The following is a 26,900-nucleotide window of genomic DNA, read 5'->3' on the forward strand; positions in this document are numbered from 1 at the left end:
TTCAAATAATGCATCTCATAATCTTTTACTGCAGTCATAATCTTTTACTGCAGTTATATCTAATCAAATGCACATTATTATTCGTTAGTTTGGGTTAAACAAATCATTTTTGCTTGGTTGGAACAGCAGCTACGTTAATTACCGTATTGGCCCGAATATAAGACGACCCTGATTATAAGACGACCCCTCCCCCCCCTTTTTCCAGATGTACCTTTTGGAAAAAGGCTTTTTAATAACCAAATCTTGTTTTTTCTCAGTCTTGTTTTTTGTCTTCAATTATTTTCATATTGCATATTTTTCCTATCTTAATTTTTGTTTTAAAAGTATGGTAAAACTGGTAAAATCATGGTCAACAATCACATTTAAAAAATATACACTTTTTGATATACCATTAAAAAAGCGTTTTTTCAGATGTATTTCCAAGAAAAAAACATCGTCTTATATTCGGGTCAATACGGTATGTCTCTATTTGTTTCTCTGTTTCTGCCACAGGATTGACATCCCGCGATAACTAGGATTTACACAAGCTTCAGTCTGGATCCAGAACACCTGAGAAGAGATGATGCCAACCCCTCAGAGGACCTCAGATGATGCCAACCCTGAAACAACATACAGAACTACCAAACTTTGCTATAAGTTTGATTGCATCATATAATAATTGCTGATAATAGTGTTCATAATCTGTTTGATTACGTCTTTAATTGATTTTTCCGTACATTTCTGCCATATGTACATTTACTGACAAAGTCACCACTGATAAGCTACCACTAAATATTGTAGAAACATGTACTATACAGCTGCTTTGCAACGATTTGTATCGTGAACAGACAGACAGACAGACAGACAGATAGATAGATAGATAGATAGATAGATAGATAGATAGATAGATAGATAGATAGATAGATAGATAGATAGATAGATAGATAGATAGATAGATAGATAATCTTTTGTCTTTATGTCAAAGAAAAAAACAGAATAGGACACAAGGCACCAGTCTCACACTCCCAAATGTCAAACCCGTGCAAACAAAGAGTTTGAGTAATTTTCTCATTCTATCATCCCACACTAATCATCCCCCTCTCCCTCCCATTTTCTGTGACTTCCTATCAGGACCAACTAAACCCAAGCCGCTAAACCAATGGCATTAATAAATCTCCAAAACGACGGCTCTCTCCTCCTCTCATCCTTTATCTTTCCCCATGCAACCATTACTCCCACCGCATTCTGCTTCCAGTTCGCGGCTCCAGGGCCTCCGTAGAAGACGCTGAACGGAGGAAAAGAGGGGGAAAATGAGGGAATGTGAAGAGGAGAGAACAAACAAAAGGGTGGAATATATCAAAGAACGCGAGTGCCAAGACGACTGTTTCTCTCCATCCATCTGTCGCTTCCTTCCCTTGTTCCTTTAGTTAGTTCTGTTCTTTTATTAATGTTGTGTCTGTTTGGGATGAGCCATGTCCTCATGATACCAAAGGCAGCTGTGTTTACCTGGATTTGGTTTGTTGATACGGTCCGCAGGGTCAGGTTTGGGAGATTTGGCTGGCAGACCATATGGACCTTCGGACACATGATTGAGAAACCGTTTAGTAATTTTAATGGTTCAGTCAATGTGCACACAGCATAACAAAAACAAATATGCTACTGTATCACAACCGTGTAAGTGATGAACTGTGATTTAAATGCAACTTTGCCATCACAGGAATAAATTACATTTTAAAATATATCAAAACAGTAAATAGTTATTTTAAATTTTACAAATATTTCACAATATTACTGTTTTTGCTACATTTTTTATCAAATAAATGCATACAAGACTTCTTTTAAAAACATTTAAAAATCTTAATTATTCCAAAATTTTGACCAGTAGTGGATATATAAACTCAATCAGCAAGTTGATACTAATTAATATGCAGATATGTTTACCAATCATCAAAAAACACATCTGCATAAGTCTTAAAGGCACAGTAGCAAAAACAGCCTGTTTAATTAAGTTTAAGGTCAGACAGAGGGTGCAAAAGGTCCTGTAAATATCAACTGCAACTTTAAGGAACAGAATAAAGCGAAAAAGTGTAGAATATGGTTCCTTTAAGATGTTTCACACCATAATGTTGTTTTTGAGGGGCTACTGCTGAGGTTACAAACACTTTAGACAGCAGATAGACATTTCATTTCACACACACACACACACACACACACACAGTCATCTCTGAGCTTATGGCGAGCTGTCACACTTGTCAAAATGCCATGACAGTCTGTGTGTGCGTGGAGGCACATATCAGATATCTCCAACCGAAACAGCTTTTATTTAGATGACAAACAAAACAGACATGACCTTTCAGCCATGAAGCAGATAACAACTACAGTGAGAGAGACCGAAAGGGATTTTAAAAAAGTGTAGAATATGGTTCCTTTAAGATGTTTCACACCATAATGTTGTTTTTGAGGGGCTACTGCTGAGGTTACAAACACTTTAGACAGCAGATAGACATTTCATTTCACACACACACACACACACACACACACAGTCATCTCTGAGCTTATGGGGAGCTGTCACACTTGTCAAAATGCCATGACAGTCTGTGTGTGCGTGGAGGCACATATCAGATATCTCCAACCGAAACAGCTTTTATTTAGATGACAAACAAAACAGACATGACCTTTCAGCCATGAAGCAGATAACAACTACAGTGAGAGAGACCGAAAGGGATTTTTAAGAAAAGTCAATAAATGTTGTGAAAAAAATCTAATTCATAGCCAAAGATGGAGGCTGAAAAAAAACAGGTAAATAAAAACAAAATGTTTCATAGTCGTTTTTGCTGTGTTAATCCTCTCTTATTCAACAGTGTAGTGTGATAGGCATGACTGATAAATAACTCCAAACGCACAACAGTCACGAGTGTTTGTGGTGTACTGTTACGGCTCAGGGACTTGTGTCCACAGTCTGTTGGGATTCACTTACCGCTGTTTTCCTGAGTTTAATGAAAACTAACAAGGGGCCGACAGAGTTTGTGTTTGCGTGTAAACAAAAGCTATTGGTCATGAGCGTGGTCATGTGTGCCACTCAGAGAAACGTTTTACTGAGCCTAAGTTTCTGCTAATCCAGCATCCGTAACTGTTTCAGGTGACCAACCCTCTGGCTTTGTCTGCCGATATGCTCCCAAGAGTGTGTGTGCATGTGTGTTACTCACTCTGTCCCACTTTCAGCACCACCTTCATGCCCTGTGTAGCACAAACTCCTCCTCTCATGCTCTCCAGCCCCTGACGCGTCCCATCTGATGTAGCTGTGAGAGAAAAGAAGAGATTTACTAATTATTATATCATACACACAACAAATAATCAACAGCAATGCAAAAAAGTACTTCTTAATTGGTTTAATTACTGTTTTATGACTTGTTTTCCAGTATAAAAAAGATGAATATACTTGAAAAGCAACACTGCATGACACATTAACCTATTTTTTTCATATAGGCCTATTATATTTTGAGTGTATTTTGGTATTTTTACAAGTGTCATTTTGTTTTACTGCACTGGCAGATTATTTTCACTTTTTTTTTTTACATGAAAAAATCTTGTTTTAAACATTCTTAAGTCTTAATATCTTATGCAGTGTTGCTTCTCAGTACATTTTTCTCATTTCAAGACAACCATACGTAGCATACTTAAACAGAAGAATACTGAAAAAGATGAATACTGCTTACTATTGAAAAAAAGTATGAAACAATATGAAGTACGGTATTCAATATCTTCAATGCATTCAATGTTTTATGCTGAAAAATTCAAAAGCTTAATTTAGCAAGTGTCATCCTGCTGATACTTTGGAAATTAATGGGTTATGTCTTTACTTTTATTTTTAATTCAAAATGTTATTCTTAATACAAGTTTGTGTAAAAATGTCTATACTTTTGGCAGCCTTATCAAATAATGAGTCTAGACAGATGTTAATAACAGTGATTTGTCACTATCAACATAAAAGTTCAAGTTAATAGCATTGCATTGTGGGATACAGTATCTCACATGTACTTTGGTTTTATAATGCACATTTTTGCAAATTGTCATCTGGGTTTTTATGCACAAAGAAAATGTACTCATTGTGAACAGCATACATACTGCAAGCTACAAAAAAAGTGTAATATGGTGTCACAAACAGACTCACAGACAGATCTGATACCGTAGCAATAATAGTTCCTACTGACACACAGTCATTCTGCACAGATACTTGATCTAATGTAGATTAACATACACAAATGTCACTTTGCATCATGGTGCAGCTCTAATGAGGCCTAATATCCGGTCCCAGAGGAGGTAATTTAGCATCCTAAAACGCTTCAAACTGCATCCATCACTCACACACACAAACTTGCTTAATCCAGGACTCCTCCAAAACAATGATATTGATAATGATATTGGGGAGCTTCATGGACCTAAGTGGGCCAGCGATGGCCGCTCCTGATATGAAGTGGGCAACAGGTGGACATCATGTGGGATGCATGTGAGTTGAGGCCGACGGCTGGTTACATGTGGGCCAGATGCACGGGCCAAAGACAGGATAGGACAGCTTGTCCTTGGTAATAAGGTATGGCCGTCTTAAATGAGAGAGAGAGAGACAGAAAGAAAGAGAGAGAAATAATGATTTGATGTAAGTGAGAGTGCCAGATCTTATTTACTGAGGGTGGAATGAGAGAGAGAGAAAGAACTGAAATGGAGGACAGACAAACCGCTGTACCTCACTTGTGTAATATATTATCCAGTCTTTCAAAGCCTCTAGATTCTGATTCCTTCATTTAGTTTAAATCTATCACTCTCTGCCAGTCTCACATGGACCTTTTAAACGTTTTTGTGCATTTCAGAAAAAAATACCCCTGGGCTGCAGAATAACATTCCTACCAATGACCCATGGAGACCTTCACACCTTCATCTCTCCCTCACTCATGCTCTCAGCCTCACTGAAGGACTGAACAGTGTGTTCGGACAGGGGCATAAAAAATACAGACAGACAGACATACAGATAGACAGATAGATAGATAGATAGATAGATAGATAGATAGATAGATAGATAGATAGAACATACATAAAAATGGATAGATAGATAGATAGATAGATAGAACATAAAAATGGATAGATAGATAGATAGATAGATAGATAGATAGATAGATAGATAGATAGATAGATAGATAGATAGATAGATAGATAGATAGATAGATAGATAGATAGATAGATAGATAGATAGATAGATAGATAGATAGATAGATAGATAGATAGATAGATAGATAGATAGATAGATAGATAGATAGATAGATAGATAGATAGATAGATCATACATAAAAATGGATATAGATAGATAGATAGATAGATAGATAGATAGATAGATAGATAGATAGATAGATAGATAGATAGATAGATAGATAGATAGATAGATAGATAGATAGATAGATAGATAGAGAAGGATACAGGGAAGAGCAGGAAGGTCAAAGTTAGCTGTAACCCTAAAACTGAGATATTCTGAGACACTTTGTGAGATGGAAAGAAAAGAGAGAGAGACGGGGAGAGAGGGAGACACTGATGGTCTCTGACAAGCTGTTGCTGATGTGATTGAGAAGAGAGATGATAGGAGGTGATGGAAAGACCAAATGTGTGAGCAGACGGCCGAAAAAAAAGTGTAAGGAAGAATGGAAAGAGAGAGAGGGAGGGAGTCTGATGATAAGTATGAATATGGCTCTTCCCTATAAGCCGAAGTACTGAAAGGTCTTGGGGCAGAAAAAAAAGAAAAGGGGAGAAACAAAAGACAAGCAAGAACAATACAGTTTATTGTAAGTAGCAAAGCTGTAGCTGCGGCTCTCCTTTAAAGATAAATGGGAGGCAGAGAGACAAACAAAGAGGAAGAGAGAGATGAAGTAAAAATGGGATGAGAGACTGGTGGAAACACAAGGAATAGAGAGGGAGAGAGAAAGAATAAAGGAAGGACAGGATGAGTAATTGAGACAATGATCAGCAGTGATGGGGGGATGAGGAGAGATGGAGGACGGAGTGGCAGAGGAACACCATTCTCCAAGTCCCATATAACAGGAACAGAAAGAAACGAAGGGCAGAAGTCATGAAGAAACATTGCAGTCATTTGTTCTTAATCACTATGCATATGTTATTCACCTCAGTGTGTGTATTTCTCCAGGATCAGAAAAAAAAACTTGAGTAAAGACAGGAGCTGCTGCATGTCACAAAGATTCAAGAGAGAAGAACTGATAAAAAGAATGAAGTGTAAAGGCCAGAAGAGCGATTTAGTGAACAAAACAACAAACAAATGAAGTCGAGGAGGTTGTGTGTGAGTGTGAGTGTGATTGTGAGAGAGAGTGTGCATCTCCCACGCACGTGTTTATGTAAAGGGGCTCTAGGATGCCTCTTGTTGCACTAACGATGGTGATAAAGCGCAAGTCAGTCAGACGTGTGTGTTATGTGTGGGCGTTATCCCATGGCTTTTATTGTGGAAGCACATTTGTGTGTGAGTGTGTTTATGAGAATTACAGACAGTGATAGAGTGCATATTTAATGTATTTGTGTAGCATGCATGTTAGATATATTTTCATGACAGACTGCAAATAATCATGAATATTCAAATTTTGTCTGTTAATGGAATATTGTGGGATATTTATAACCTGTCAATTACCATAGACAACCATTTTAATTCTCAGAGTATATATACAAACATGTATCTTTGGGTCATCATTTAATCACCCTTGTGTCATTACATAAATGCAAAAAAAAAACTGTGCAAGACAAAAGTAGATGTTTAGCAGAGTCCAAATAGTGAAAGTGAATGGTGACCAGTGGCTGTCAAGCTCCAAAAATGACAAGCATCATAAATGTGTATGTCTTCTGAATTCATAGTTTTGTGTGTGGTTTTGTGTGTGTGGAATATATAAACATTGTATTTGTTAATTGCAGCAAATCTAGTGTTATTATCATTAACTAAAACCATTAAAAATAGTCTTCATTTGATTTTATAAATATATATAAATAAATAAATAAATAAATAGAGATTATGCTTTTTAGAAATATATAAAAAAACAACAACACAAATTTATAAAAAAAAATAAAAAAGCTAATTCAAAATATTAACAATGTAAAAATAATTCTAAAATAACACTTGAAATCTCATTTACATTCATGTAGTCAACTATGGTGCATCAAGACGTCTTGCATGAGCTTTGACGTCAATGAAAGGTTATCATGTGTCATATAATGATTTTGAATATGCAAATGTTCCAATCACACTAATTTGAGAGTGGCAGAGGGTACGATTTTCCCTGAATACTTAAATTAGAATCACAGTGTTTAGAACAACATCAGTGACAGTAACTCAATCTCAATTTTTATGTTTGGGAAAATTATCCTTTTCAGAAAATTCCAGCTTCACATTTCTGTTTTCAAACCCTCTGGCCCATTTGCCTGCTACGCTTCCATTCAAAATGCATATATAAACAGACTAAAAGCATGTTTTCTCTTTGTTACAGACTGAGGAACAGGTCAAAGTTAATGTTCTATGTGATCGGCAACATTCCACACATGCTCTTCATAGACAATGAGTTGTAAATAACCCACAATATTTCATTAAAAGTGCCCAGATCTCAAAACACATAAATTATTAAGCTGCAAATCATGCAGTGTGAGAGTGTGAAATACGATGTTTTTTCTTCTTCTTCAGCACAGTACTGAACCAGGAGAGAATTGCACTGCTGTCCTCAGCCAACTATTCCCACCTTTGGCACACACTTCTTATTTCCTGAAACTAAATAAGACTCAATAAATCAGCAGCAACACATTCGTATGGTTGATTTAAACCATTAACGAAGCCTTCATAAGCAATTAAGAGAGTGCTGACAGCTAAAAAGAGAGAAGGACGGAAGAATTCACCAAAAAAAAAGACACCACGTAAGACTCACCGCCGGCATGAAATCATAATGTTTTCCATTAACTTTAAAAGCAGGAGAATGTTCTTACGAGGTACAATTTATGCCGTTATCTATTTATGAGGGAAAATGGCTGCTGATTTCGAAAAGGATGCAGATTTTGATGGCACTTCTCTTAATGTTTCCTTAAAGGGGTCATATGATGCAATTTCATTTTTTCCTTTCTCTTTGGAGTGTTACAAGCTCTTGGTGCATAAAGAAGATCTGTAAATTTGCAAAGACTAAAGTCTCAAATCCAAAGAGATATTCTTTATAAAAGTTAAGAGTCAGCCACACCTACCTAAAACGGCTCGTTTGAACACGCCCCCACATATCTACCTCCCTATGTGGGAAGATTTGCATAACGCCGCCCAAATGTTCATGCAAAGAAAGAAGGCGTAACTTTTATTCTCGCTGTAGTATTGTTGCCGCTGCCGCCATGAGCGGGGCGGTCTGCGTTCTGATTGATCAGTTTCTGACATCCACAGAAGAGGCACAAGGACGGAGACGACGTGTGCTGTGTAGACAACGTTCACCCTGACGTGTTAGACAAGACCGCAATTTCATTCTAAATGGCCCTGTGTGAGTTTATGATAAAGAAGCACATTTGAAAGCCTACAGGCTAACTTCAGATCGTGTGTATGTGCACGTCTTTGAGTGAGCAGGACAGATTAAGGAGCCTCTTGAGGTAGGTTCGAGTATATCACACTGACAGTCTTGGCAATGGTGCATAATTGCAGCTCATAATGTCCCAGATGATCACACGCACACAGTAACACTAGAATACAGTTGTCAAAAGCAAACATGTTTAAAACATAAATGACATATGAGAATGTATATAATCTGCTCCCCTCACACACATAAAGACAGGGCTGTAGCTAGGAACTCTGGGAACTCCTGACTGTATATTGAGCTGGGCCTCCTTTTTGTTTTAAAACAAAATGTAAGGACAATACACTTTCTGATCCCACCTAAACTGAATTACAAAATGGAATATTTAACAGTATTTCTCTCAGGAGACCACGGATCAAACGGATTAAACACTTCACATAGTTTACGAATGAAGTATTTTTTAGGTAATATTGCTGGTTCAATAAATGTTAAGCTTAATCGACAGCATTTGTAGCACAAGTACTACAAAAAATAATTGCCATTTTAAAAGCATTATACACTATTGTTTATAAGTTGGGGTAAGTAAGATTTGTTTTTGTTGAAAGAAAGAAATTAATACTTTTATACAACAAGGACACATTAAATGTTTATAAAATGCAACAGTAAAGACTTTTTCATCATTTAAAAAAATCAATTTTTCTTTTTTTTTCTATTCATCAAAGAAATCTGGAGAACTGTTTCAGTTTCCACAAAAATATTAAGTAACAACTGTTTTCAACGTGATAGTACTAATAAATATTTCTTGAGCAGCAAATCAGCATGCAAGTATAATTTTTGAAGGATCATGTGACACTGAAGACTGGAGTAAATAGCATTTTTAAATATATTAAAACAGAAAACAGTTGTTTAAAATTTTAAATAGGTAAATGTTATGAAAATGTTTTAGGTTTAAATAATATATCATGCTGTAACTGTAGGGCTAATACAATATGTCCCCTATGAACTGCATATGTGAATATTATGTAGACCTATTGTTTAAATCAAACGTATGCTTTATAAGTAGGGTAATCATAGCAGGTTTCATCCACAGTCTGTTCATTTAAATGTTTGTGTTTAGCTTCAAATGGTGTCTTTCATGACAGTATTCTATAAAGATTATTTGCATTCCGCTTCTGACATCCAAAGGCACAACAATAATTTTTTTCATTTACTGTATTTCATGGATTTCACAATGCATGCGCAGCTGCAAGCGACGTAACTGTGACATCTACTCCAAAATTGGTCTATACTATTGAAAGTATTAATGACTTGACTTGTATCGAACCTGCAATATTTGTCATATTCTCCCGTAAAATGCATTAATTACATTGTTGTGGGCCCCTCTGAACCTGTGGACCCCTAGAGTCATTCCCATCTTTGACCCCATTAGCTACAGCCCTGCATGATCTTTCCTATATGCTCAATGACATTTTCACTTGAGGCCAGTTATTCACGTTTCTACCCATCCAGACCGATTATGGTCATTCCTCTCTCCCTCTCTTGATCGCCCCCTGGAGCGGCACAGCGCTGCCAGCTTCTTCAGGGGGACCCGACCACAGACACGCAAGGAGCACATATACTTCCTCTTATATACACACACGAAAACACACTGTTACCATCACAAAGCTGAATCCAAAGCATGCATGACACCACACGCACTGCCAGCGCATACATTTTCATGCTGTAAATGGATGTTGGAGTGTTAGAGCGAGTACGAGGTTAAAGGCTCCAGTGGTTGAGTACTAAGAGAAGGCTGGTACTGGAGGCCTGCCAGGCAGCCTCGTGAACCACTAGAGAGAGTTTAGCCTGTCTGACCTCATAACCATTCCATCTCTAATACTGCTCCAGATGCCAGCCCATCAGCCTGTATGAGTAAACACACAACACAAATAAAAACTCCAGCAGAGCAAGTGTCCAAGAGAAGAAAGCAGCTTACGAGGGCAGAGGTCACAGAGAAAGAGAGACAGATCTGAAAAATCCCTCATCCTTTTCTCCAGATAAGGTTGCTCTGAGTTTAAATGAGTCTATAAATAAGCGTGTAAACAAATAAAGCATTCGCTGGCTCATGTAATGAGATCAGACAGCTCTAATCCTATTCAAACTGTAAAATCTGCTGGACAGTAAATCAGCTGTGGGATCTACTGAATATCAACACCATCAAGGCTTATAAAGCCTCTAAATATATTACATAAAATACAAAACAGATTAAATTCAACAAGCTGATGGAATATGCTTGGTGCAAAAGAGCCATGATGCAATGGTTAAGTGCAGACACACACATTGAGCCTTGATCCTATTCCCGGTCTTCTTTTAAATAAATAGAAAACAAATGTAAACATACATTTAACCTCTTAAGACCCGGCAAAACATTTTAGGAAAAAAGTAGCATTAAAATTTTTTTTTTAAAATGATATTTCATTCATAAGTTTGCTATGTCCTTGGTAGAGAACATCGGGACTCAATTTCTTTAAAAAAAAAAAAAAAAAAAAGACATGAATGAACATGCATAGGTAAAAACAATTGATTTTTTTAAAATCACCAATACATTTTTAGTTTTCAGGATTTTGTTTTACCAAACTTTGTATGAAGATAATTCTAAACTATGTTATAACTAGGGATCCACCGATACCGATATCAGTATCAGGCCCGATACTGATCTCTTGTACTCGTACTCGTTAAAATGCCCCGATACCAAACGCCGATACCACACAGAATGCGATAAGTGCCATATTCAGACAAAGAAACACCGACAACAGAACAACAGACAGCAGAATGGAGTTATTAGAGATGAAGGATGTCTACAAAGTATATGTATGCAATGAATATAATGTTAAACATTCAGTATTAACGCCTGTATAGCTGATGTGCGCGAGCTGATAAGCAAAGCACGCTGAGTGGATTGTGCGCGCGGCGGCGCAGATGCGTGAGCTTGTCGAGTGAATATGCCTTTCTCACAGACATCACTGGAAAGCTTGTAGTTCGGTCGGATGTGTCAAAAACAAGTAAGTAAAACAATGCACAAGTTACTTAAAGGTAGGGAGGGAGGGAGGGAGGGAGAGGGAGAGAGAGAGCGCGCACTTCTGTTGTGTGATCTTTGATGTTCACTCACTTAGCACACGCATCATTTGGATTAAAACTAAATCGTAAAAATAAGACCATTTATAGGGGCATTAAACTGATACAAATATGGGACCAAAAATTATTCAGACCGAGTCTGGGAAAAAAAATTTAAGTTCAGGTTTGCATAAAGCTGGATGACAGCATGCCCAGGACTCAGGAGACTACAGGCTGTCATTAAGGCTAAAGGTTGCCCGACTAAGTATTGATAGTTGTGTAAATACTGTCATACTAACAGCTGTCTAATTTTTGGTTGATTGTAATCCATTACATACCTTTCTATCAAAGTTATCTAACATTATCAAGCTGAATTTGTTCTGACACAGTTAAACTCAGAGTTTTTGCCATATTTTATTACCATGTTCTAAACTATAGCGAATAAACTGTGATAATGTGAGAAATGTTGAAGGTGTCTGAATAATTTTTTTTGACTATATCTATTTGATAAATGTCATAAATGTATAAACATTATACATACTCTTTTGGTTTTTGTACCCAATATTTAAAAAATTTATATTGGTATCGGCAAGTACCAAAAATAAAAGTATCAGTATCGGGCGAGTACTGGAAAAAGTGGTATCGGTGCATCCCTAATTTTAATGGATGGATAAATGGATGACACATTTTAATGGATGGATGGATGGATGGAATATTTTGGATGGATGGATGGACTTTTATATTGGTATCGGCAAGTACCAAAAATAAAAGTATCGGTATAGGGCGAGTACTGGAAAAAGTGGTATCGGTGCATCCCTAGTTATAACAGAATGATTTGATATACCATTTTTCTTCATGCAAAATGTGTGTAAAATGTGTGTAAAATGGCCATAAACAGGTTTTCTCATTATATATAATGTATCACTAAATCTAATTTGCATATTAATGTGTTTTTGGGGCAACAAGTAATGAAAAAAGAAGTGTAATAATGGGAATAATAATTGACAAGATTTTCATAATAATATATGATATTTCATAGGAATATTGAAATATATTTTCTTTCCCTATTCATTTGTTGTGTCTCCCAAAATGCATAATAAACATGCTTTTAGTTCCGGGGTCCTCATATGAGGATGCAGGGTCTCAGGAGGATAAATATATTATCAAATATATTTTTTAAAATATATAAAAAATGATTTAAAAAATAAATGTGTGTATATATAGTGTATATATATAAATAAAAATATAAAAAATCTAATTTATGTAATTTGATAATTACATGTTATATTTAGATTTTATATATATATAAGTATTTATAAAAATATGTACTGTATTACAATGTGCATTATTTGCAAGACTTGCATACAGGATAATGAATTCTTCTTCAATAAAGAATAAAGAATATCATAATGCATTATAAAACCACACTGGCTTAATTGCTAACAACAGGCCTATCCCGACGGCAGCATTCTAGAAAGCAACACTCCATTTCAAAATACAAGAGTACAGCAAGGCATGATGGGATATCTCTGCAGGACTCCTAGGTTATGTGGGGTTACAGAAAGAACGTCATCAGCGTTCAGGCATGGATCTTTCGTAACCTCGGAAGAGTGGTGGGCTGACAGTGAGGATGTGGGTTAGAAAGGAGGAAGGACATTCAACCTAAGTGGGTCATGTCTGTGGGCAATGGTATTTGAGTGCAGACCTCAGCGGAGAGCGTGCGTGTGGATCTATGCCTTGTGCACTGCAAAAGGAATCTGGAAATATCTGCTTAAACTGTGTGGGTTCAATTCAAACCGGATGAGTCATGTCTGCATGAGTCTAAACATCCAATGAATTTTAATTGTAGAAAGACAAGAGAAAGAAAGACTGAGAGAGGCCTGGAGGAGATCAATGCATTTGATGCTCAACACTTGTATCTGTATCTGTAATATCTATCTATCTATCAAAACTCTTGCCTACGTTATCTATCAGTTTCTCTCTCCATTTTTCCTAATCAATTTGGCTGTTCTTACACTCCAACTTGACCTGCTGCACCACACGCTCAACAACTTGCTAAGTGAACCGATAGCCACACGAAACACATTTGTTTGCCCTCCGGACAACTTTCACTTCAAGAGCGGAGACGATGAAGTTGTTGAGGTGAAGGACAAAAGCGTGGAGGGAGAGAAGGAGCAAGAAAAGAGGGAAGTGGGTCAATGGTCTGAAGGGAGGAAGGAGATGGCATTCAGTGAAAGAAAGCGAGAGGGAGAATGAAAGAGAGATAAAGAGATGGAGAAAGAGGGAAGGAGGGGGTTGCTATATAAAGAAAGATGCTGGCAAGTATGAGACTGAAAAAACAGGAGAGGAGTAACAGAGCGGAGAGTGTGGCTGAAAATTCTGGTGGACTGATCGTTTCTGGGTCATATCAAAGCCAAACGGCAAACACACGGGCACACGGGGCGACAGCTAAAGTGGTTTCAGTGAAGATCATGGTATGCATAATTTCATATCACCATTATGGTATATAATGATAAATAATTGCTGAAAAATCCACACAAAAATGTTTAGTAGAATAAGACAGATTTTTAATAATCCACAGAATTTTCTAAAAGATTTTTTTTTAGAACTTCATGGACACAAATGAATAAGATTATTCATAACAGCGCAAAAACCCTAAAACGATCATCAAAAAGTTAAAAACAAAAGATTAACAATAAATAATAAACAAAACATGATTGGACGAATCAAGATTGTAAAACGGCATACATGTCTTGAGGTTGGTATGATTTTTTAGATATTTTTTAAAAGATTTTAAAATGTAATTTATTCCTGTGACGACAAAGCTGAATTTCCAGCAGTCATTAATCCACATGATCCTTCAGAAATTATTCTAATATGCTGAGTTTGTGCTCAAGAAACATTTCTTACTATTATCAATGTTGAGAACAGTTGTGCTGTATAATATTTTTGTGGAAACCATGACAATTCTTTTCAGCATTCTTCGATGAACAGAAAATTAAAAAGAACAGCAGTTATTTGAAACAGATTTTTTTGTACCATTATAAATGTTTTTACTGTCACTTCTTATCAATTTAATGTTTCCTTGTAGAACAGAAATATTACTTTCTTACTGAACCCAATCTTTGAATGTACATATTCACATATACAGTGGGTACGGAAAGTATTCAGACCCCCTTAAATTTTTCACTCTTTGTTATATTGCAGCCATTTGCTAAAATCATTTAAGTTAATTTTTTTTCCTCATTAATGTACACACAGCACCCCATATTGACAGAAAAACACAGAATTGTTGACATTTATGCAGATTTATTAAAAAAGAAAATCTGAAATATCACATGTGTATTCAAAAACAGTATTCAACCTCAGAAATCAGTACTGCGGGATCTCTACCACCTGACACATTTCTACCATTGCACAGTATGCACCATCGCGCACACTGTCGAACATCTTAAAGACTGTAATCACATTTCACTGTCGTTTTAATTACAGGTTCTAATGAAAGCAAGCAGATCACTGGCAAACGAGCAAAGCAGCGAGTACAGCAGTGTGTGTGTGTGTGCACGTGCCTAGAAGCCAAACACAAGATAATGACTCCGAACACACACAGGGAAAAAAAAAAAACCTGAATCCACTTTGGCCTTTCTGTTTGACAGAACAGCCAGAACCGCACATACACACACATACAGTTAAAAATCTGGAGTACTTTAGGGCTGGACAGATTCTAGAGCCAACCATAATTCACTGGCCATGTATGTATGTGTGTGTGTGTGTGTGTGTGTGTGTGTGTGGAAAGAGAGCGAGACAGACTGAGAGACCAACTAGGGACAAAATGTTCACCTTCTGTGAGAGATTCTGTCGAGCTTTTAGCTCTTCTTTTATCATTTGTATATCCGACATCACCATCAACATGAGGGCACAGGATGGAGGGGAAAAGAGAACGAACACAGAGAGAAAGGAGGAGAAATAGAAGAAACATGGGAGGTAGCCAGTTGAAATAATGCATCCTGACATCTGTGCCTGCTTAGGGGTCTAGGGAGAGAGATTGAGAGCAAATGAAAAAGAGGGAGATGGACAGAAAGAATCAGTCGAAATAGAGATGATGGATTGTGGGAAAGAGAATGTAAGCGATAACTAAGATTTGTGTGCAAATATGTGTGTGTGTGTGTGTTTCTACTGTGACAGGAAATATGTTTGATTAAGGCTTGCTTGTGCGGTTTGATTTGCTGAATGTGACATACTTTCTGTTGTCTGTTTGTCCTCTGTGGATTCACAGACTGGGGCAGGAATAGAAGAATGAGGGTTTGGGCGGCTGGGAGGGGAAGATCTTTTGGATGTGTTTGAGTGCGTGAGAGAAAGAACGACAGAAAGAGAAAAGCAGTGTTGGTCTGTGTTTAAGTAAAGCAACTAAATAAGTTATTCAAGCTTATCTAAAGCCACATTGTGTGAACAGGAGTATGCTGGTTTTGCTATAATGACAGGATGTATAAGCATATTTAAGTGTTTGTGTGTATGTGTGTGTGTGTGTGTGTGTGTGTGTGTGTGTGTGTGTGTGTGTGTGTGTGTGTGTGTGTGCGCAAAAAGAGAGAAATCTATAACGAGAGAAAGACAGCATTTTAAAAAAAGATTAATACGGTTTCAGGTTTCCTACACAAACACACTGCCTTTTCTTCGAACTATGACTGAATAGTTTTCTGAAACACATTATGAAAACCCACATTAAAAAATTGTATGGGAAGTCTAATTAATTTGAATTATTTGGTTCATACAAACGCTACAATTCCTCACACAGAAAAAAAACAACAAAAAAAATGTAAATGTAACATTCCGTCCAATTCATTTTAATGAATCAATCATAATATTCACTTATTTCCCACTGTGGACATACAGTACAAACACACAACCACAACATTTCAAAATGTACTTATGTTTTTGTACTTATGTATTATGTACATATTTACAACATCTAAAAACACACAGTCCTAATCGATACAGCAATATTCTGACTTAAAATTCATTTTGGCAAATTGGTTTATTTGGGACTGGTTCAAAAAATGTATTCACCAATTAGTTTATTTCACTCTGAGGATCCACATTTGATCTAAAATCTCTCTCTCACACACATAGACATAACTGTTATAAAAATATTCAAACTTAATATTGCAAAGTTAGATTTGTTTGAACAAAATCTGTCCATTCAAATTAATCTTTCAGTAAATAAATTATAAATAAATAGAGTTCTAAGAAGTCTATTTGGTTAAATGTTGCTTTTAACACAATGTTTTTTGATAAAATTATACTTTGATTAAGGTATTTAATCTACATATTTTTGCTGTTCACTCTATTTCAGACCTTTGGTTAAGTGAAATTTGGCTAAATAAAATTCCAAACCTGCTCTAATAAAGTGTGGTACTGGATTCTCAACACGTCACTGTTCTACTCAGAGTTCTCCTTTCCAATTGCTTTGTGAATCGATTCAAATGAATCATCAAAAAGAGTCATTCGCAATGTTCTAAATCATACCTTTCTCTATTTCCTTCGTTTTCCATGCCTGAGGAGTTTCTAGTGCCTTCGAGTTTGAGAGCATTCTGTTAGCTTGAGAGAAGACAGTGAATCAGTGAACACACACACACAGTGACACACACACACACGCACAGAGTCCCTGGCCCCCATTATCTGAGACAGCTTTGTGTTTGGAGTGTAGGGCACAGGGATTAAGTCAGATCTATAACCGTGAATGGAAGAGTGTTGGGTTCCTCTCTCCCACAGAATTAATTACCCTAATTAGACTCCTTAATTGCATGCATTACAATTCTGGTTTCAGAGGGGAGGAACAGGCTTCACACACTGAGCAGAAGGTGCGGTGGCATAAACCCAGCTGAGACATGCATCTTCTACTCCATATTAATAAACTCGTTCGCACAGCTGTAAATATATGGACGGAATATTAGCACTCAAAAGAGCTCATTAGTCAGTAGAAGAGCATGTTAACCCATAGCACAGAACGTACCGTGGAAATGTCTCGTCTTTAAACGACGGCTGATTTAATCTGCCCTGGCTGTGGTGATGGTAGGGTTCTGTCCTATTCTATTTTCAGCATTCTGCTTCAAGCTTCACAGATTTGTTGATTATAACAGGAATAGTCCCGGCCTCAGACGGTACGACCGGATTCACAGACAGATGCATATTACGCATAAAGTGGCAAGAGCTTTCTCAAACTGGCAAGCGGCATTTTTGGGAAGTCAGGGTACTCAGGTTTTTATCTGTCCCACAGGAACATCATGTTTGCAATCTCCCAAACTTACAAGTCTCTTTCTGGTCGTTTGTGGCCAACAAAAAAAATGGATGATTTAATGTAAGACTTTATTCTGAAGAACAAAAAAGATGATATTTTGCGGTTTTGGGGGGTGGGGGGGTGGGTGGTGGGGGTAGGGTTTTTGTCCATTCTGTTCAAATCTTGGTTCTGATGTACTGCATGTTGCACAAAAAAGTAGGCAGAAAAAAGTTCATCACAAAAAAGTTCTCCAGCTGGAAACCTACAATCTGATTGGCTGCATTAACGCAATTTCCGGGAGTCGGCATGCACAGGTTTATATTACACAAATCCTGCTATAATGAGCACTTCTGAGAAAGAACTAGTTGCTGGATTTGATAAGCTTGCAAGGTTTATGACACTGAACCTTTCAAAAGTACAGAGTTTTGTCTGAGAATCTTAATATCAAGCAAATAAAATATCAATGAGCACACCTATGTATTTCGCTTTGCTTGGTTATAGCCAGTATCAGATAAACCCACATCTAAACATCATCTAAAAAGTAAACTGTTGGTTTTTGGCTAAATAAGATAAAAGTGGATCAGACAATGCAAAAAAAAAAAGGAGCAACTTCATGTACTTACAGTGTAGAGAGTGATGATCATAATCATGATCATCACTCGCTCTCAGTGTAATGCTACTAGAGAACTCTGAACCTACTATCAGTGAGGTTGTGAGCTTTGCTGAAATGCTCCTATGCACTGTGGATGAGCGTTGTACATACACACTCAAAAATGCCAGTGTGGCTTTGCATTTTTAACGTTTATTAAAATCTTGGCACACCAGCCAGTGCGCGTGGTGAATTATGGCTTTGGCACTGAGAACGGCAGAACGAGAAAACTGCCAAAAAGAAAAATGGGGGCCAAAACGGGGTAGGAAGAAAGAAAGACGACAGAAGAGGTCAGATAAGGGGAAGAAACTACTTTGTGCTGGTAAGATACACTAGCTTAAAAGAAAATAAATAAACTAAGATTAAAAGATTTATCTGAGGGACAGATGAGTGGATGAAGATCTGGAAGGAGATGGAACAACAAACGAGAGCAGGGAGGAACGAGCCAAATGAACGGTGAGATTAATGCGTCCAACAGAGGGGACTGAGTGCGAGTTAGGATTGAGAATTAAGAAAATAAATTTGGGAATAAGAACTCTTATTCACCCACAAAACATACAAAAATGCAGCACAATCAGTCTAGTCTGATTTACAAAAAAATTACTATTATGACTAGGTTCTTTTCATTGCATCAATCAAACAGACTCACAAATCAGCCTCCTCAAAGTACTGAAGTACGTGATAATGGAATCAAGTATTTAAAACCCACTTACTTCCATAATGTGTCAGATTTCCAGGATATTTAACAAGAAAAATGGTAGATTAGAGCCAGATTTATTTGATCAACTTTTCTTTTTTTTTAACTTTTAATAGATTTTAATAGTGCATTAGTAATTGTTGAAATGAAGCTTAACTTAGGTTAATAAATGCTTTAGGACATATTTTTCATTGTTAGTTCATGTTAACTAATGGAATCCTATTGTTTTTGTTCCACAGAGGAAAGTAAATCAGGTTTGGAAGGACATGACAGTAAGTAAATTATGACAGATTTTTTTTTTTTAGTTAAACTATCCCTTTAAGACGACTTCAAGTGTCCTCACAAGTTGGTTTTGGTCATGTTGTACTATATTTGTTAGGATCTTTTCAAAAATTTGCCCCTGACAAGCACAGCCAAACCTGTAGACACAGACACATAAACAGTGCTGTTCTGATTCTTGACCTAAATTGGTGAGGCGACCTGTCACATTCACTTACTCACTCCAGTCTCCACAGACTCTTTAGACCCAAATTATTCCCTTCTGTTCCACAGAATGTGCTAGAGCTGGGCAAAAACCTCGATTTTCTGATTAGTCACGATCTTCATTTGAGCGATACTGATAAACATTGTTCAAGTCCCAAGATTACTCTGTCAGTGTCTTCTGCACTGCTTTTCAATGGCATTGCACCCCGCTGCTGAATCTACAGCCCATGAGTAAAAGAAGTCATATTTTACCTGAGTTGCATATTTTTCATTGTTAGTTCATGTTAACTAATGGAATCCTATTGTTTTTGTTCCACAGAGGAAAGTAAATCAGGTTTGGAAGGACATGACAGTAAGTAAATTATGACAGAATTTTTATTTTTAGTTAAACTATCCCTTTAAGACGACTTCAAGTGTCCTCACAAGTTGGTTTTGGTCATGTTGTACTATATTTGTTAGGGTCTTTTCAAAAATGTGCCCCTGACAAGTACAGCCAAACCTGTAGACACAGACACATAAACAGTGCTGTTCTGATTCTTGACCTAAATTGGTGAGGAGACCTGTCACATTCACTTACTCACTCCAGTCTCCACAGACTCTTTAGACCCAAATTATTCCCTTCTGTTCCACAGAATGTGCTAGAGCTGGGCAAAAACCTCGATTTTCTGATTAGTCACGATCTTCATTTGAGCGATACTGATAAACATTGTTCAAGTCCCAAGATTACTCTGTCAGTGTCTTCTGCACTGCTTTTCAATGGCATTGCACCCCGCTGCTGAATCTACAGCCCATGAGTAAAAGAAGTCATATTTTACCTGAGTTTGCAGTCTGAATGATATGCGATAAGATGGAAATCTGTGTCTCATTAAGTAATGGCTTAAAAATCTTTACGTAAAAAGGGTGCAGTAGTAATCTGATGCAAAAATAAATGACTCTTATGAACAAGTTCTTTTAGTGAATCAAAAGCATTCAAAGTAACAAGGGTAATCGAATTCACAAACAACTGACTCTTATGAACCAGTTCTTTCTGATGAATCCAAAACACCACAACCAGCATAGTCCCATTCACAAGCAAATAAAGAAGTCATATTTTACCTGAGTTTGCAGTCTGAATGATATGCGATAAGATGGAAATCTGTGTCTCATTAAGTAATGGCTTAAAAATCTTGACGTTAAAGGGTACAGTAGTAATCTGATGCACAAATAAATGACTCTTATGAACAAGTTCTTTTAGTGAATCAAAAGTATTCAAAGTAACAAGGGTAATCGAATTCACAAACAACTGACTCTTATGAACCAGTTCTTTCTGATGAATCCAAAACACCACAACCAGCATAGTCCCATTCACAAGCAAATGACTCCTAAAAGACTCACAAACTTTGATCAGTCATTCTGTTAGGGTCACTCACATGTTCATCTCTATATGTGTGTGTGTTTCCTTGATGTTCCTCGAATCCTTACTGCCATTGTTATTCTAATCGCTGTCATCACTCAGGGAATGGTTGTGCTCATCAGTCTGCACCAAAATGTTCTGATTGGCTAAAGCCGCGAAATGAATTTCTTCAGATCCAATCGGATCACAAGAGCCATAAAAACAACTTGAGCTGGCAGAAGACACAGGCTGCTGGGAATTTAAGTGTAAAAATCTCTCTCTCTCTCTCTCTCTCATTTACCTTTCTCTTCTCCCTGGTGTTTGTGGTTAGCTACTGTCTCAGTAAGAAGGGAAAACTTCGGTCTGGAGGCTTTAAAACGTTCAAATATTCATCAAATATAGATCTCTCTGAATCCCTTTCTCCCTTTGCTCTTCGACCGCCTCTTCTTTCTGTTTTCTTCTTTTTCCCACCTTCTATTTCTGTCCTTCTTGTGTTGCTCTGTTCACTCAAATCTTAAAACAGTCACCATAAAAGAAGCAATTAATGCAGATCAAAACAACACGGCACCATGAAACACTCAGCACATCACACGTACGCGCACAAGGATGATGATTCACAGAGTCGTAAAATAACCGTACAGATATTCTTGGCATCTGCGTGTGTGTCTGAGCTGCTGAGAAACACGGTAAACCCTGGTAAAACCCGTCTGTCCTTCTTGTTCTTTCTTCCTCTCTCCCTCACGCTTTCATCCTCTTTTCCTCTTGAATTCTCTTCTCTCAGTTTGAGTGACAGTTAGCCATCTGTCTGTGTCCACTGTCACAGCAATGCCACAGCGATAAGAAGCCCAGAGCAGCTCCACTGTCAGGTACCCCAAATCCCTCACGCTGACTGACAGCAAAGTGTGTGTGTGTGTGTGTGTGTGTGTGTGTGTGTGTGTGTGTTTACGAGCAACTCTGCTGTAAGATAGATACAGGAATGACTGCAAAGCAAGGAAAATCATGCTTTAATGGAATAGCTAAGCCAAAATGAAAATTGTGTCATCATGTACTCATCCTCATGTCATTCCAAACTTACTTTCTTTAACACAAAAGAAGATGCTTTACAACAAAAAGTACATGGTGACCCAGGGCTGTCAAATGACAAAAAGCACCTTAAAACTAGTCTATAATGCTATTGTGTGCTATTTTCACTCTAAAGTCAAAATTCTCCAAATTTTAGCTTTGACAGCTTTGTCAATGGTAAATCATTTGTTTATGCATTAGTTGCATGGTTATTAAAATTCTGACTGATAACATTTCATGTTCACTGCCAATAACCAGTAAATAACTGATAATAAAATACTATACAATTTTGTTTAAAAATATATAATAAAATATAATATAAAATATAAAATAAACCCCACTAAAAATAAACATTCAATGCTGCTCATTAAAAACAACAACAATAATAATCGGGTGGTAACTCATATGCAGTATTATTGTTAACTACAACGAATAAAATTACAATTATTCAAATTTTTCATTAATTGAAATAAAATAAAATATAAATATTAGATAAAAAACTAACTGAAATAAAATGTTTAAGCACTAAAGTATTAGTCAAACTAAAACTGAAATCAATATAAATTAAAGCTAAAAATAGAAATAAAATGACAAAAGTACAAACAATTACTAAAACAATTTTAAATAAAAATATAGAATTCAACTTTGAAACTAAAATTCAAAATATTAATAAGTCTATCAATAATACTAAAATAACACTGCTAATTTGATGCAGATATACTGTACAGTGCAGAAAGTCATAAAGGTTTGGACATGAAAGTGAATAAATGATGACACGCAAATGATGATCATTTTGATTTTGGGGTGAACTGTCCCTTTAAGTGTACGTGTATGAGAGTGTGTAAACACTGTTATTAGTGACCTAAGGGCGTCTTCATGACCCATGTGATAATTAGACAATGAGATTGGAGCAGCCATAATGACCTGTCAATGCTCTCTTCCACATAAACACACACACTCTCTCTCTCTTTCTCTCTCTATTTCATAAATCATTCCTGTTCCAGCTCATTTGAGCTAGGCTGAATAAATTAGCGCATGTTAAGGTAGGTTAATTAATACCATTCTCCCTAAGGTTCAAATCTCTAATGTACACATACCCTTACACACACACATTTGCGCCAACACATGGGCATAAAGATATCAGAAGCCATCAAATGTGCACTCTTTTGGAAAATAGAACATCAACCGGTCATGACAGATGCTGTATAAATGCACCCAAATCGCACACACAACTATTTTTTAACACGTATGCACACACATAAACACTAAATTAAATGTTCAATGACCCTTAAAATCACTTTTCTCCTTTTTTCCATATGGACGCTTGTTTGATGGTTTCTCTCGCTCTCTTTTTCCATCTCGCAGCCTGCGTGTGTGTGTGTGTGTGTGTTTATGCCTCTGACCTTGCATTTGAGGACTCATAGACTGACACAGCCTGTTGATCGATTCGTGGGGCCTGTTGGAGTAACGATAAAGCCTGCAGCGTGTGTGTGTGTGTGAGTGTGTGTCACTGACACCTACGTTAAGGCTTAACAGAACACGGAAGAGCCTTCGAAACTTCCTGATGTCCACATACCAGAAAACTCACACTTGTTTGCCCATTAAGGAGCCAGTGGAAGGAATTTGATTCTTATCACAGAGTCACAGTGTCTACGAGACCTGCAACTGCTAAGATTAGACACAAGACACCGCCACACCTTCACACACACTTTGCACGTAATAAAAACAAAACACAAAAATATAACCTTGGGCTCCTAAGCACCAACGATCTATTATCTCCTGAGTTTGAAATCATTATCTGGTTTTGAAAAGTTTGAATACAATTTGACTGATATTAACCCTAGTGAAAGAAAATCTGATCCATCTATAAAGCCATCATCTCTCTTTTCGGTCTCATCTATTCTTTCTCTCCCAACCTTTCTGTTTTATTCTTTTTCTTTATGTGAATAAAGGGCTCATAAAATTCTATGACTTCAGGATTTTTATTACACCTCCATGACTTTGCCAAAATCTTTTAAAATTCACGTACTTTTACAGGTATTCTAGGACAAGGGGAATTATGGCAATAGATGCTAAAAACATGCCCATTGCGTGTTTTGGGTCTAAGCGTGTTAGGACATCACTTTCCTGTGTCAAATCTACTTTCTGAAATGTTGATATTGACGAGCTTCTGTTGGCCTCATTCCCTCCACGCTACTGTGCACTGTATTAAAAACAACCCCCAGTAACAACCCAACAGATGGTTCCAGTTGATAAAATCACAATCAGCCGAATCCCAGCAGAAGATTGTGACTTCGTTGAGAACCGACTAGCCTGAACTAAAAACAAACCCAATTTAAATTGCTATAGCCAGCTATAGACAGGCTCTAAAAGCTGCCAGGACCGAGCATATCCACAAACTCATAGAAAATAACCAAAACAATCCAAGGTTTTTATTTAGCACAGTGGCTAGATTAACAAATAACCAGACGCCACCCAATCTAAATATTCCCCCACAGTTTAATAGTATTGACTTTATGAATTTCTTCACTGATAAAATAGATAACATCAGAAATACAATAACAAATGTAGATTCTACAGCGTATAATACTTCAGCTTCATTCATCGCACCAAAAGATAAACTGCAGTGCTTTACAACTATAGGACAGGAAGAGCTAAATAAACTTATCACTGCATTTAAACCAACAACATGCCTGTTAGATCCTGTACCCACTAAATTACTAAAAGAGTTGTTACCTGTAACAGAAGAACAACTTCTCAATATTATTAACTCGTCGTTGTCTTTAGGTCACATCCCAAAACCATTCAAGCTGGCGGTTATTAAGCCTCTTATTAAGAAACCACAACTAGATCCTAGTGAACTGGCAAATTACAGACCCATTTCAAATCTTCCTTTTATGTCTAAAATTTTAGAAAAAGTTGTGTCTGCTCAATTGTGCTCCTTTCTGCAAAAAAATGATCTCTATGAAGAATTTCAGTCAGGTTTCAGGCCCCACCATAGCACAGAAACTGCACTTGTTAAAATTACAAATGACTTGCTTGTTGCATCAGACCAAGGCTGCGTTCGACACTATAGATCATGACATACTCATAGATCGATTACAAAACTATACAGGTATTCAAGGGCAGGCAAGGATGGTTTAGATCCTACCTGTCCGATCGCTACCACATTGTTCATTTAAATGGGGAGTCATTTTCCCATGTTACAAAAACAGCATTTTTCCGTCTTAGAAACATTGCCAAGTTACCATGGATAAGCTACCACTAAATATTGTAGAAACTTAATTTGCTGTAAAGTTGCTTTGCAACATTTTGTATCATGAAAAGCGCTATACAAATAAACTTGAATTTAATTTAATTGAAATGCAATGATGCAATACCATCATGCCATCCCTTCTAACACAGATTAAAACAATAAACAAGGGCAGATGCTGAATGAACACAGAAAAGTCTATTACCATCAGAAGAACTTTTCACAACTAACATTTTCTAGTCAAAATAATCAAAAGATGTGATGTGTGTTGACAGACATGCTTTGATGCACTAACTCACCAATGATGAAGTAGTCCTGATTGGTTTTAAATTCATGACCCCACAGGTTGGGTGAGTACTCCTGAAACTTGATGGTGAAACGCATATCACTGTTGGGCTTATCGCAGGTGAGAAGCAGGTTGGGGGCTCCGGTCACTTCACACCTGTCTGCCTGTTCCCGTGACGACACCAGGTACAGTTTATAGTACTCGTATTCGGCGGGGGACCGGGGACCGGGCGGCTCAGATGCTGGGCAAATGAGGTCCAGGCGATCCCCGATTTGAGGGTACAGGACATAGCCCTTATCATCACTAAACCTGGAGACAGACAGAGAGGGAAAGAGAGAGAATTTATTGTCATGACATTAGAAACATAAATTTATTGGTGAAAATCATTAAAAAAAATTGCATGGCTAAAAACCAATAAATAATTTAAAACCTGAATGTGTGACTTAAAACAACAAAATAATTGACTTTATTTTTTAAGCTTTTATTTATTTTTTTAGCAAAATCTAATTAATAAAAGGCACTTTTGCAAGTCATATAAGTAAACAAATGAAATTATTATATAAAAATATGAAATAATTTAAAATAACTTTTCTATTTTAACGTAGGCTATTTTAAAATGTTTTTAAAACATTTCTTATTATTATCAATGTTGAAAATAGTTGTGCTGCTAAATATTTTTGTGGAAACATTTTTCTTCAGGATTCTTTAATGAATAGATTGACATGATAAATAAATAAAAAGAAATCCATGTATATTTTTTGCAGTTCCATTTAGCTCCATTCTGGTTTGTAACTCTTTTCACCATTTAACTGAATACAAAATTCAATGCAAAATCAATTCCTTCTTTTTTGTCACTAAATATCCTCTAGTCTTAGGGTGCTTTCACACCTGTAGATTGATTGCTTTGTTCCGAAACAGGGATTAAAATTATTACAATGTTGCTTTTTATTCTTGGTGCAGTTCGCTTTCACACGGCAATGTTTTCTAAACTGACCAAATTTGTTAATACAAGTCACGCGCGAGTACACTGTTCTCTCATTGGTCAAAGTTCCACGGTTTATTCCACTTAGCTGTCACAGCTGTCATCTGTCAGGATGGAACGACTACAGCTTCGCGGGCTTATTGTTGTTGTTTTTTTGTAGATGTCATTATATTAATTTATCACTTTGAGCAGGAGTCCAG

The 26,900-nt window shown here is 36.9% G+C and overlaps 1 protein-coding gene across 1 annotated transcript in view; it reads right to left on the minus strand.

Annotated features, from left to right (window-relative positions):
* Positions 1 to 26,900, minus strand: part of efnb3b (ephrin-B3b) — a 74,223-nt gene that overhangs the window by 7,807 nt on the left and 39,516 nt on the right. Inside the window, exons 2-4 of the mRNA XM_016285640.1 lie at positions 25,732 to 26,027; positions 3,186 to 3,278; positions 1,486 to 1,554 (exon numbers count right to left, since the gene is read on the minus strand). Of these exons, the coding sequence (XP_016141126.1) occupies positions 1,486 to 1,554; positions 3,186 to 3,278; positions 25,732 to 26,027 (458 nt within the window). The remainder of the gene's footprint in view (positions 1 to 1,485; positions 1,555 to 3,185; positions 3,279 to 25,731; positions 26,028 to 26,900) is intronic.

Source organism: Sinocyclocheilus grahami, unplaced genomic scaffold (genome assembly GCF_001515645.1).
Source record: "Sinocyclocheilus grahami isolate Dianchi unplaced genomic scaffold, SAMN03320097.WGS_v1.1 scaffold200.1, whole genome shotgun sequence".
NCBI classification, from domain to species: Eukaryota; Metazoa; Chordata; class Actinopteri; order Cypriniformes; family Cyprinidae; genus Sinocyclocheilus; species Sinocyclocheilus grahami.